Raw genomic sequence first — 12,077 nt, forward strand, 5'->3', positions numbered from 1 at the left:
GTGGCAATGTCTTTAAACTCCTCCACTTAATCAGATGTATTTTTGATGTTTGATTCATACCTTACATATCTAACCTCCTGGTTATACGTAACATGTATTATTTTCAACTAGTTTACTATGCAGTAGATTCTCTGGCAAGAATCAAAACTGATACTGTTATTTCACGAGATCCTTGTACCCTAGGACGTACTTCTGCAGTTACCAGGGGGTAAATGGAAACACTACGGTGTAGCTCAACTATTTAAAAAAAAAAAAAGTTAAGAATTTGATGATCCACTTATTAAGTCAGCTGTAACTTGAACACAATTGAATTTAAGGGTCTTTATTGGCATGAAGGTTTCAAGAAGCCTAAGAGAGTGCATGAAAAGTAGTTAGCAAGCTAGCAGGTAAGTCTAAACAGTTAGCTAAAAGTAATATGCTTAAAAGGTAGCTAAAACTGATAATGAACATAAAGTTAAACTAGTTAGCTTACTAAAAGTAATGGCTGAAGAGTTTATGAAAAGTAAGCTAATGAATGTGACGTTGAAATAGTTAGCTAAAAACTAGGGATGCACGATAATATCGGCCATTATTGGCTTTAAAATGAACTATAATAATTGGCCAACATGCTTTTTCTTAATTTGCACACTGAATGAATATTACATATACTGAAAAGTGTTGTATTTCATGTCTCCATCTGCTGGTGGGTCATCATGATAAGAGTATACATGTATGATATGATGTTAATTCCACTACAGAAGAGACTTGATGATCACTAAATTAGGCGGGGAAAAAGTGGATATGTCGATATTGGTTATCAGCCAAATTAGTTGTTATCGGCATATTGGATATCGGCAAAAAAATCCAATATTGTGCATCCCTACTAAAAATAATGACTAAATGGTTCAAATAGTTGAACGTTTACCTTCTGCCACCAGTATTACCAATGACATCTTGGCCAAACTAACCTTAAACGCTGACAGTTAACTTGTATGAGAAAAAACTGTGACCACATTGTAATCTAGAGACCATCGTGTGATGGGGCCACTCCAGCTGCAATACGGTGATCAGTGACTTTAAACAAATGTGGGCCAGGGGCGTAAAGTGGAGGGGCAATGATCCCTTCCCTACTTCCCCTCCTTCTGGCACCTTTGCTCGGACCACACCCATCTTCAAACTAGACCTTCATTTTGATCTCAACTAAGCATCTCTAGTGACTGAATCTTGCACAAGAAGTTATCGCAATGACAAAATCTGTCCAATGACACAAATGGACAGATAAACATCCACCAAAAACAGCTTCTCTGGTAATTCCCGCGACAAAATGTGCCACTAGCAAGCCAGCCATTAGGACAACATTTTCCAAAGTGGGCCCAAGAGTGTACGGCTGTCAACTCTGTTTTCAAGTTATACCCAATTTATGCAATTCCAAGACTGTTCAGGGACCCCAGTACGTAGAAATATTTAAATACACCATTTTGAAAACAGCCAATGTTTCTTATTCCCTCACCAAAATTTAGTATAACTCTTGAGCGTTATTCGGCCCCCTGTCCAACAAGATAGCACAACATGTTTGGTACCAATGGATGAACTTAGATGTAGTTTGATATGATACCAGTGTCTTCACTGATGCTTTAAAAGCTTTGAAAAAAACGTTACCATAAAAATTGTTAAATAATATCCAGTTCATAACAAATTCAAATACATACTCTGGTGGGTGGTGTTGATGAAGGGGCACTTGAGAACAGCTGATAGATGGGTGTCTTTAGGGGCTGTTCAGATGTAGCATCTTTTGCTCGCACAAATCCATTAGTTTCAATGTAGACACGCGTCAAGCACGCTCACAATCAAAAGCGGTTTTGGTTTGGTTGCTTAGTAACGGCAGGCGCGACAGTAGCGCAACCTCCGAAGCGCCTTGGATAAAGGATGGAAACGGCACAGCTGCCGTTTTCCATGCGCTTTTAGACGCTACATCTGAACGGGGCCTTAAAACTCTACAGCAAAAGGTTCAAGTAATGAAAGAATGAACAGCTCCATCACCTGGCCTTGTTGCCAGAGTCCATCAGGTCCTGGATGTCGTTGTAGGAGGTGACAGCCAGCTTTGACAGGTCCTCCACATAAGGTCCCATCAGAGGATGCTCTCGAACTCGCAGGTTCCCTTTATTTTTGGGATTCAGTAAGTCTCGCACACGTTCACAGTAGATTTCCATGTAGCTCACCTGTTCAGAATCATAACATTGGCTTTAACATTCATATCAGCTGATTTCAATACATGCTACCTCATGAATAAATGTAATAAACTAAACAGGAGGAGCCGATGATGGAGGCATCAGATACTTACCTCCACAGAATAAGACATGCTGTTGTCTGCATTGTCGTTGATTTTAGTGAAAAGGTCTTCACACAGCTGAAAGGAGAAAACATTATTTTCACAACTGTGAAATGAGTCATCTTTTCTTTGATTAATCATTACCAGCGCTGTAACCATAATGCATGTGTACCAGGGGAATGATTCCTTGTTGGTCCTTGACGTCCTGCTTCCCCATCATGGTGTAGGACTTGCCAGCACCTGTCTGACCATAAGCGAAGATGCAAACGTTGTATCCCTCGAAGGCATGTAGCAACATTTCCTCTCCGATGTCTTTGTACACTCTCATCTGAGAGGCATAATTGATGTCCTCGGGCTGCGAACAGAGATCAGTAATCAGCCACATTGAGTGATCCCAAGTGATGCAGATGTGTGTGTATCTTTGTTGGGGTGTCTGTGGGGGTGCAGAAAGAGTTACCGTGGTGTGGGACCAGTAGGAGTAATCAAAGTTGAAGCTCTTGTTGTCTTTGGCCTGCTTGGGGTTGATGATGGCTGAAAGACAGGACAAGGAACACGGGTGAGAGGGAGGGTAAGAGCCGCCCACACGAAACTGTATCTGAGCTGTGTCGATGTCATGTTGTGCTAAAAGAACTGGGAAGGCCTCAGTCGCCTCCTCTTTAATGTTTGGGCCTCTGCACTGCAGCAGAGTGTAAGACTGCAGATGTACTGGGAGAAGAAATGTGTTTTTAATGAAGAATTTAAAAAATGACTAATGTCAATAAATGAAAATGAAAAATACTGAATAAATAATTATTATAATAATAATGATAAGAATATAATTAACCTACAGACATAGAAACAAATAAATGCAGTTGTACAAAAATGTAGAAATAAATCTGTGATATGTATTTATTCTTTTATTTTATGACTGTATTTATGCATTTATTTCTGTATCTATTCCAGCATTTATGTACTCTTTTTCAACATTTTTTTAATCTTTATTTATTTATGTATATAACATTTATTTATTTATACACTTATGTGTATTTATTTAAACACTTATTTATTTCTGTATTTATTCAAACATTTTTTATTTGTTCCTGCATTATTTATACATTTATTTACTTAGTTAGTTATTTCTATATTTATTTATACATTTATATATTTATTTCTGAATTTATTTGTACATTTTTTATTTGTTCCTGTATTATTTATACATTTCTTTATTTCTGTATTTATTTATACACTTATTTATTAAATTTTGTATTTATTTATTTATTCCTGTATTTATTTATTCATTTATTTACTTAGTTATTTCTGTATTTATTTATTTATACATTTATTTACTTAGTTATTTCTGTATTGTTAATACAGTTCTATTTTTATTTTCACCTTTATTTAGTCTTGTATTTATTAATAAATGTATTTATCTATTTATGTATTTATTCATACATTTATATATTTCTTTCTGAATTTATTTGTACATTTTTTTATTTATTCCTGTATTATTTATACATTTATTTATTTATTTATTTATGTATTCATTTACACATTTTGTTATTTGTTACTGTATTATTTATACATTTATTAAATTTTGTATTAATTTATTTATTCCTGTATTTATTTATACATTTATTTAGTTAGTTATTTCTGTATTTATACATTTATTTACTTAATTATTTCTGTATTTGTTTATACATTCTTATATTTATTTTCACCTTTATTTTGTCTTGTATTTATCAATATGTGTATTTATTTATTTCTGTATTTATTTACACATTTATTTATTTATTGATACTTAAGTCATGTTTTGTCCTCCATCATTTTTTGAAAGATTAACACAGAATGCTAACAAAACATTTCCCATCCTGAGCACTGTACCATTGACTAAAACACATACATCATTTTACATCAGCTGCTTATTCGTGTTGTAAAAAATTCAAAGCAGCCATTTAAGCTTCATCACAGTCTCTTTGCCCACATTAATGAAACTGCCTTCCAACACTGAAGAAATAAAAAATACAATCTGTGAACGTATGTACGAGTATGAAATATCATGCATTAAAAACAACATTAAAAATCCTCCGTATAGCCGTGCTGGTGGCCCCTGTCACCCTAATCACACACCAAAACACAAAATTGTTGGATGAAAAAGTAACTGTTTGTTCCTACATGCTACTTTTAAATGTACAGTTTGACCTGATGGTGGTGCCTTATTACTGCTTTATCTATCTACCAGTGGCCATTTTAGGACAGCTCAGACTCAGCTTGTCAGGCTCAGCTCATCTTTCAACAGTGTTAAACAACCATCAGTGCTGAGCTACACTTCATCAGGCTCAGCTGTGAGGAAAAATACCAGCTTAGTGAGTCTTATAACATTAATTTAGACAACCAGACAAGCCCTGATATAATTTGAGGTCTTTGTGTGTCCAACTGTACCGTGAGTCACAGGTGTCTGTTTAGAACAAATAAATACACTGTAATGTCTTCAAATGCGGCCTTCTTATTGATTTATGGTGGTTAGTGCTTTTTTTTTCGAATCAAAGAAATTCCCAGTCTAACTATAAATTTCTGGTCTGGTATGAGTCACATCTCGAGGACAATGATGACTCAAGCGAAGGTAAATTATGATGATCATGCCTGATCAAATCACTTCCTACGGATACAGTATCTGACCATTAGATATGTCTGCTCCGTGACCCTTCACAAACAAAATTTACGTACTCATTCAGTTTCTGATGATGACACACATCTATTTCTGGTTCCCTTCATCTGTTTGTTATGTTATTATGTTGAGATTTCAGGCTTTTGTTTGCAGTTAAATCTGTATATGTACAGTATGAGCATCTATAAAGGTTATACAATTTCATGAACCAGACAAAACAATGCCTGAAAGAAAACACATCTTCGAAATGTACTAATGTTTTATAATAAAAAAACTAAACGTAGCAATGCAATAATTAAAATGCTTTCATACACAGATACTGCCTGTGTGATGGGATGCTGCGGCTGACTGTGTGTTCATTCTCATGATTTTGGGAGACATTTTACAATTACAATTAGGGATGGGACCATATACGATTTTACTGCAGACTGGGATAAGCATTGCAAAAAGCTGATTGTGGTGAATCTTGATTATCAGGACAATCATGAATATGCAGCAGCATCCAAAAAAACTGCTGAGCAACCAACAATAAGAGGCTCTGCAAAAACAGCCTGCATATACACAAACCTCAGAAGATGCAAAAAAAAAAACATTAATCAAGCATTGACATATTTCATATGGAAATATAATACATGATGCCATTTAAAATGGGTGAAAAGCCTGGCTCTTATAAATTGTTTGTTTTTTACTATAAAGAATATTCATTAAAAAAAGATGTTTCCTATTAGGGGTGTTCGATATGGCCCTAAAATAATATCATGATATTCTAATTTTTATAATTAATTTAAGAACATAGAATTGCAACAAAACAAGTGATATAGTTTTAGAGTTTGCTTCAAATATTCAGTAAAAACAAAACAAAAATGATCTCTCATTTCTTTAGTTTGTGAACAACAACAGTAACTCAGAGTGAGATTCAGATTCTGTATACAATATTAATGGTTCAACAAAATAAAATCTACCACAAATTACACATTTAAACAGCTCCCAAATACAAAAAATGTCCCCTGGGATCTACATATATAAATCAACAGGTGATTTCCTTCTTTTAGTAAAATCCTAAATGACTGAGTTGTTGTTTTCCACCTGGGCCTTTATGCTATGCCATTTCTCCTATAATCATCACACTGTAACCTGTGACAGGCTGTTATGATACCACAACTATTTTACATTCACATACAGTACAGGCCAAAAGTTTGGACACACCTTCTCATTCAATGCGTTTTCTTTATTTTCATGACTATTTACATTGTAGATTCTCACTGAAGGCATCAAAACTATGAATGAACACATGTGGAGTTATGTACTTAACAAAAAAAGGTAAAATAACTGAAAACATGTTTTATATTCTAGTTTCTTCAAAATAGCCACCCTTTGCTCTGATTACTGCTTTGCACACTCTTGGCATTCTCTCCATGAGCTTCAAGAGGTAGTCACCTGAAATGGTTTTCCAACAGTCTTGAAGGAGTTCCCAGAGGTGTTTAGCACTTGTTGGCCCCTTTGCCTTCACTCTGCGGTCCAGCTCACCCCAAGCCATCTCGATTGGGTTCAGGTCCGGTGACTGTGGAGGCCAGGTCATCTGCCGCAGCACTCCATCACTCTCCTTCTTGGTCAAATAGCCCTAACACAGCCTGGAGGTGTGTTTGGGGTCATTGTCCTGTTGAAAAATAAATGATCGTCCAACTAAACGCAAACCGGATGGGATGGCATGTCGCTGCAGGATGCTGTGGTAGCCATGCTGGTTCAGTGTGCCTTCAATTTTGAATAAATCCCCAACAGTGTCACCAGCAAAACACCCCCACACCATCACACCATCACACCTCTTCCTCCATGCTTCACAGTGGGAACCAGGCATGTGGAATCCATCCGTTCACCTTTTCTGCGTCTCACAAAGACACGGCGGTTGGAACCAAAGATCTCAAATTCGGACTCATCAGACCAAAGCACAGATTTCCACTGGTCTAATGTCCATTCCTTGTGTTTCTTGGCCCAAACAAATCTCTTCTGCTTGTTGCCTCTCCTTAGCAGTGGTTTCCTAGCAGCTATTTGACCATGAAGGCCTGATTGGCGCAGTCTCCTCTTAACAGTTGTTCTAGAGATGGGTCTGCTGCTAGAACTCTGTGTGGCATTCATCTGGTCTCTGATCTGAGCTGCTGTTAACTTGCCATTTCTGAGGCTGGTGACTCGGATGAACTTATCCTCAGAAGCAGAGGTGACTCTTGGTCTTCCTTTCCTGGGTCGGTCCTCATGTGTGCCAGTTTCGTTGTAGCGCTTGATGGTTTTTGCGACTCCACTTGGGGACACATTTAAAGTTTTTGCAATTTTCCGGACTGACTGACCTTCATTTCTTAAAGTAATGATGGCCACTCGTTTTTCTTTAGTTAGCTGATTGGTTCTTGCCATAATATGAATTTTAACAGTTGTCCAATAGGGCTGTCGGCTGTGTATTAACCTGACTTCTGCACAACACAACTGATGGTCCCAACCCCATTGATAAAGCAATAAATTCCACTAATTAACCCTGATAAGGCACACCTGTGAAGTGGAAACCATTTCAGGTGACTACCTCTTGAAGCTCATGGAGAGAATGCCAAGAGTGTGCAAAGCAGTAATCAGAGCAAAGGGTGGCTATTTTGAAGAAACTAGAATATAAAACATGTTTTCAGTTATTTCACCTTTTTTTGTTAAGTACATAACTCCACATGTGTTCATTCATAGTTTTGATGCCTTCAGTGAGAATCTACAATGTAAATAGTCATGAAAATAAAGAAAACGCATTGAATGAGAAGGTGTGTCCAAACTTTTGGCCTGTACTGTATATGTAGTTTTTTGTTGAGCTTGTGTGCGCACGACGAGAGAGGAGAGGGAGAGACGCTTTGCTGCTGCCAGAGGAGCCGCTGAATGAGTTCCCTCTGAGCGGTAACTCACTAAAAGAGTCTGAGAAGTCCAGGGCTGTTCATAAAACATTCAGGACGCCACAGTTTGTTCCACGCTACTGAAGCTGCTCCTCTTTCTGGAACCACCGCAGAGTCGGTAAAAATTTCACTTTCAGCCATGCTCGTTGCCGTGGGTAACAGTATGACGTCAATGTGTACGTCGGAATATTGCGAGTATCACGATATTCATTTTTCATATCATATGAAAAGTTATACCAGTATTATTGTGAATGAGATGATATGACACACCCCTAGATGCAATAATATATTTGTTTCTTACTAAAATTTAAGGTAAAATGAGAGGGGCATCTTCCTCTCCGTGCGCTTCCATACTCTTTGTGTCCGTGGTGATGGGCATACAAAAAGGCAGAAGTAAAATCTGTGGTTCGAGCAATAGCCCTAGATGATGCAAAAAAAACATATGAGCAGGGAGATCTGGGCGCTGGCAAGATGGAGGTAAGTTTACCACAGTTTATTCACGAATACTACCAACATTGTTACGATACAGAGCTGGTTGAAATAGGCAAAGTAGTCCCTTTAAAGTAAAAATATCAGCTACATAAATGCAAATTACTAATTTTTTTTCTACAGGCATCTATCAACCTTAAGTATGGAGATCAAGAATACCACTGCACATGCATGCCCACCCAAGGTCAATCTGGTGTGGTCTGGTGATGCCAACTATGACAGTGCTTCCTCCCTGCTCCCAGAGCTCCAGACACCATTTTCTCTGCTAATGCAGATGCGGTCGATAATAGAGGGAAAGGCCCGGGGCTAAGTACACTCTCAAGTAAGTGTACACACTATTATTTCCTTTCTACGCTGCTACTGTGTTTCCATCTATGAAATATAGGCCAGCGTGGCTGACGTGGGTTTCCAGTTTCAGGCCCATCGCTCACTATGACAGGTGCTCTGGAAGATGGCCAACAATGAACACAGATGTACTACAGTTTACACACACTGCCCTCTTTCATATTCATCCAAGCAGAGTATTCCAGGCTGATAATTGTCATGAAATATATGAGGTTTGCTGCTAACCACAGCCACAGAATCAATTTCATTAATTAGCTAATGTTTTCCATACTGCTCATTCCCCATGCCGCGCGCCGCCTCCTGCCACAAATGGTCTCCTACAGTAATGTGTCGTGACATCAGACATCACTGGAAAATTCCAGTTAGACCTTAATATCTACTCAGACCTGGAGGGACGGCTAAGATTAATCAAGCAACAGCTATTAATCCCTCCACTCATCACATTTAGCAGTGATGGTGTTGAGTTCACCCTCGTTACTCGTTCCAGTGAACTCTGGTGTTGCTGGCCATTTAAAAAACAAGCTGTGGCCATGCAGGTGTTTAAAACTTACAATACAAATTAAATTAAATTAAATATTACTTAACAGAGGCTTTGCACCTGTCCTATCTATACATCAACCGACGCATATACAAGGGTGGAGACATTCTCAGACGAATCAAGTATCCAAGTAAAATGTGTCAGTATGCGTACTTGTTATGAAGGACAATCCTCATGTGGGTAGCTGTGTTCAATGTCTTACTTGATCAACCCATATCAGGTTCCGGTTTAAACAGCTTCTGGTTAGGGCCCACCCATTTCTGGCTGTAACCCCATCCATCTGGACTGATACAGATAATTTAGCTGGTTGATCTCACAGATACAGAATCGGATATAGATAGAGGTGTACACCCTCATCCCTTGCACATATACAGAAAGTCAAATCACACATTTCTAGCAGGCTGTACTCACAAATTTTTCGTATGCTTTCCTATGAAAAGCAATGCACCCAAATTCATACATATCCCACATATACTGAAAGGTTGCGATCACATGACCAATGCACTGACGGCAGAAAGCAAGGAAGCAGTTCCAAACGCTTGTAAGGAGGCAGGATAGGGTGGTGGATGGGTCACAAATAACCAGACTTTCTCTTGGGACGTGCCCCTGAAGTCGCGTGTTCGGATCCATGTGAACTCTGAGTCATTTTAAGGCATGTCCTCACCATGTTTCATAAAGTAGTAGTAACTTTACTTGCCTAAATCTAGCCTCCATAACTTTGTAACTCTATGTTACAGATCCAATGACATTCGTGAGGCACCATTTTATAGCATATCATACGAACTGTTGTGCATGCATTTTTTGTAGGATATCATACAAACCGTTCTGTGAGAATTCATTGCTTCTAGAAACTGTACATCATGAGACATATTTCTAAAATCAATAAATAAAAATTGTATACTTTTTGAAGTGAACTCAAAGGTCTAATGTGTCCAATTTAGTGACATCTAGTGGTGATGTTGCAGATTGCAGCCAACTGAGACTTCTCCCATAGTGGCCAACGTAAAAATGCAAAAATGCAAAAATGCAAAAACACAAATGGCCCTATCTAGAGCCAGTGTCTGGTTTGTCCATACTGGCTACTGTAGAAACAACAATGCAAACTCCATGAAATAGGACCCGCTCTGTACGTAGATATCAACGGCTCATTCCAAGCTAATGAAAACACAATGGGTCTCATTCATGAAAAGTGAGTAAATCTGTGTGTAGATTTGCACATAAAAGCCTACGCTACTAAAAACCTACTCCAGATTCAGGAACGCCGCGGGAAACTCAGATTTGATCGTAAACACATGTGTATAATCATGAATGCCAATCCATCGTAAAGTGACAGCTCACTCCTGGTAATTAGCAATTAGCATAAATTCCCACGCATGAATAGCCAATGACCACCATATAAGGAGGTGTAGGTGCATCCTGTCGACCTGTCAGTCATGGCGCAAAGAAAGAAAGAGAGGGAAAGAAGAAAGAATTTTTCCGAAGTGGAGATCGAAATAATTTTGGGTGAAGTGGACTTAAGAAGAAACATTTTATTTTCTTCAGTTAGTAGTGGTGTGACAGGGACAGGCAAAGAGAAGGCCTGGAGGGAGATAACAGATGCTGTTAATGTTGTCTCCATGGTACAAAGAACCAAAGAAGCGTAAGTGGTTTGATATGAAACTGGAGGCAAAGACACACATAAGCACACACACAAAAAATACAGCAGTCCCCAAACAAACAGAAGATTCATTTATGGGGTTTTGAATGAAGTGGGAACAGGAAACCAGAGATGTTTTGTGCGTAATGGATAAACTCTAAATCAGTGATGGCTGTCGGAATGTAGAGCTATTTAACATTTATTTTAACAAATGATACGGATAACATATAGCCTACAGCAGTTTTCTATGCATCGTCTTCAAATTATTTGAATCTTAATAGCCTAAAGCTCTGTTTTACACAACGTAAATTAAACATTTTTCAAATCAGATTTATTCATTCAAATGATCAAAAAGCCACAAAAAAAAACGAAAGAAAAAAAAACGTGTTTCTCAAATAATTGGCGCGTGCTCCTTCATGGCTCCACCACCTGCTGCTCCTGCTGCCCCTGCTGAACCCAGGCACATGAATCTAATCTGGATCTTAAACCTGCTAATTGCCAACTGATTTAACTGAATGTGTTATATTTTTAATATTTTGTCATGTTTAGATTACGTGTTTCAAAGGCATCTGTGTATTGTGTACATAACAGAGCGCAATACGAATTAAAATTGTAATTTCCAATAGTGACAAGCAATATTTATGTGCTTTACTAAATTTACACAAGCACTACGAGTGGTCAGGAGCAGGAGTAGATTTTGTTAGTAGCTACGAAAAGATCGGAGCTACTAAAATATTGATGAATGCGGACACGCACGTAAATTTTCGTCTGCGAACAGTTTACACACAAATTCCTTCTGCTCACGTTTCACGAATGAGACCCAATGATTCTTAATTTCAGGTGATTATAAACTCATGAAAACATGGTTATGAATATTATACACCATTTCTGCCAATAGATGCTCCTAAATCCAACACACTGGACCCTTACACTGGTAGTTATCTGTCCCTGCAGTGTTTTACATAAATGAACCTCTCCTTGCCCTACCCTCTGTCTGTTTATCAGACCACAAATAAGACAAAAAGCCAGCTGACGCACCCCGTGGTCCCTCTGCCTCACTCCCTGCCGCTAGGAGACTACATCGCTGAGAGGAGAGCAGGCCGCACCCCTGGAGACGGACCTTCAGTAGCAGCTGTAGCAACTCGTATTGACTCAGCGCAAACCCCAGCGCTGGGGTAACAGTGGGTTGGTGGCCAGCTACA

At 38.4% G+C, this 12,077-nt stretch overlaps 1 protein-coding gene across 25 annotated transcripts in view; it reads right to left on the reverse strand.

Annotated features, from left to right (window-relative positions):
* kif1aa (kinesin family member 1Aa) overlaps positions 1-12,077 on the reverse strand; it is a 79,667-nt gene that overhangs the window by 54,757 nt on the left and 12,833 nt on the right. For all 25 annotated transcript variants that reach the window (XM_033620781.2, XM_033620779.2, XM_078168590.1 and 22 more), the window contains exons 3-6: positions 2,766-2,839; positions 2,481-2,663; positions 2,321-2,386; positions 2,020-2,198 (exon numbers count right to left, since the gene is read on the reverse strand). In XM_033620781.2, the coding sequence (XP_033476672.2) occupies positions 2,020-2,198; positions 2,321-2,386; positions 2,481-2,663; positions 2,766-2,839 (502 nt within the window). The remainder of the gene's footprint in view (positions 1-2,019; positions 2,199-2,320; positions 2,387-2,480; positions 2,664-2,765; positions 2,840-12,077) is intronic.

Source organism: Epinephelus lanceolatus, chromosome 6 (genome assembly GCF_041903045.1).
Source record: "Epinephelus lanceolatus isolate andai-2023 chromosome 6, ASM4190304v1, whole genome shotgun sequence".
NCBI classification, from domain to species: domain Eukaryota; kingdom Metazoa; phylum Chordata; class Actinopteri; order Perciformes; family Serranidae; genus Epinephelus; species Epinephelus lanceolatus.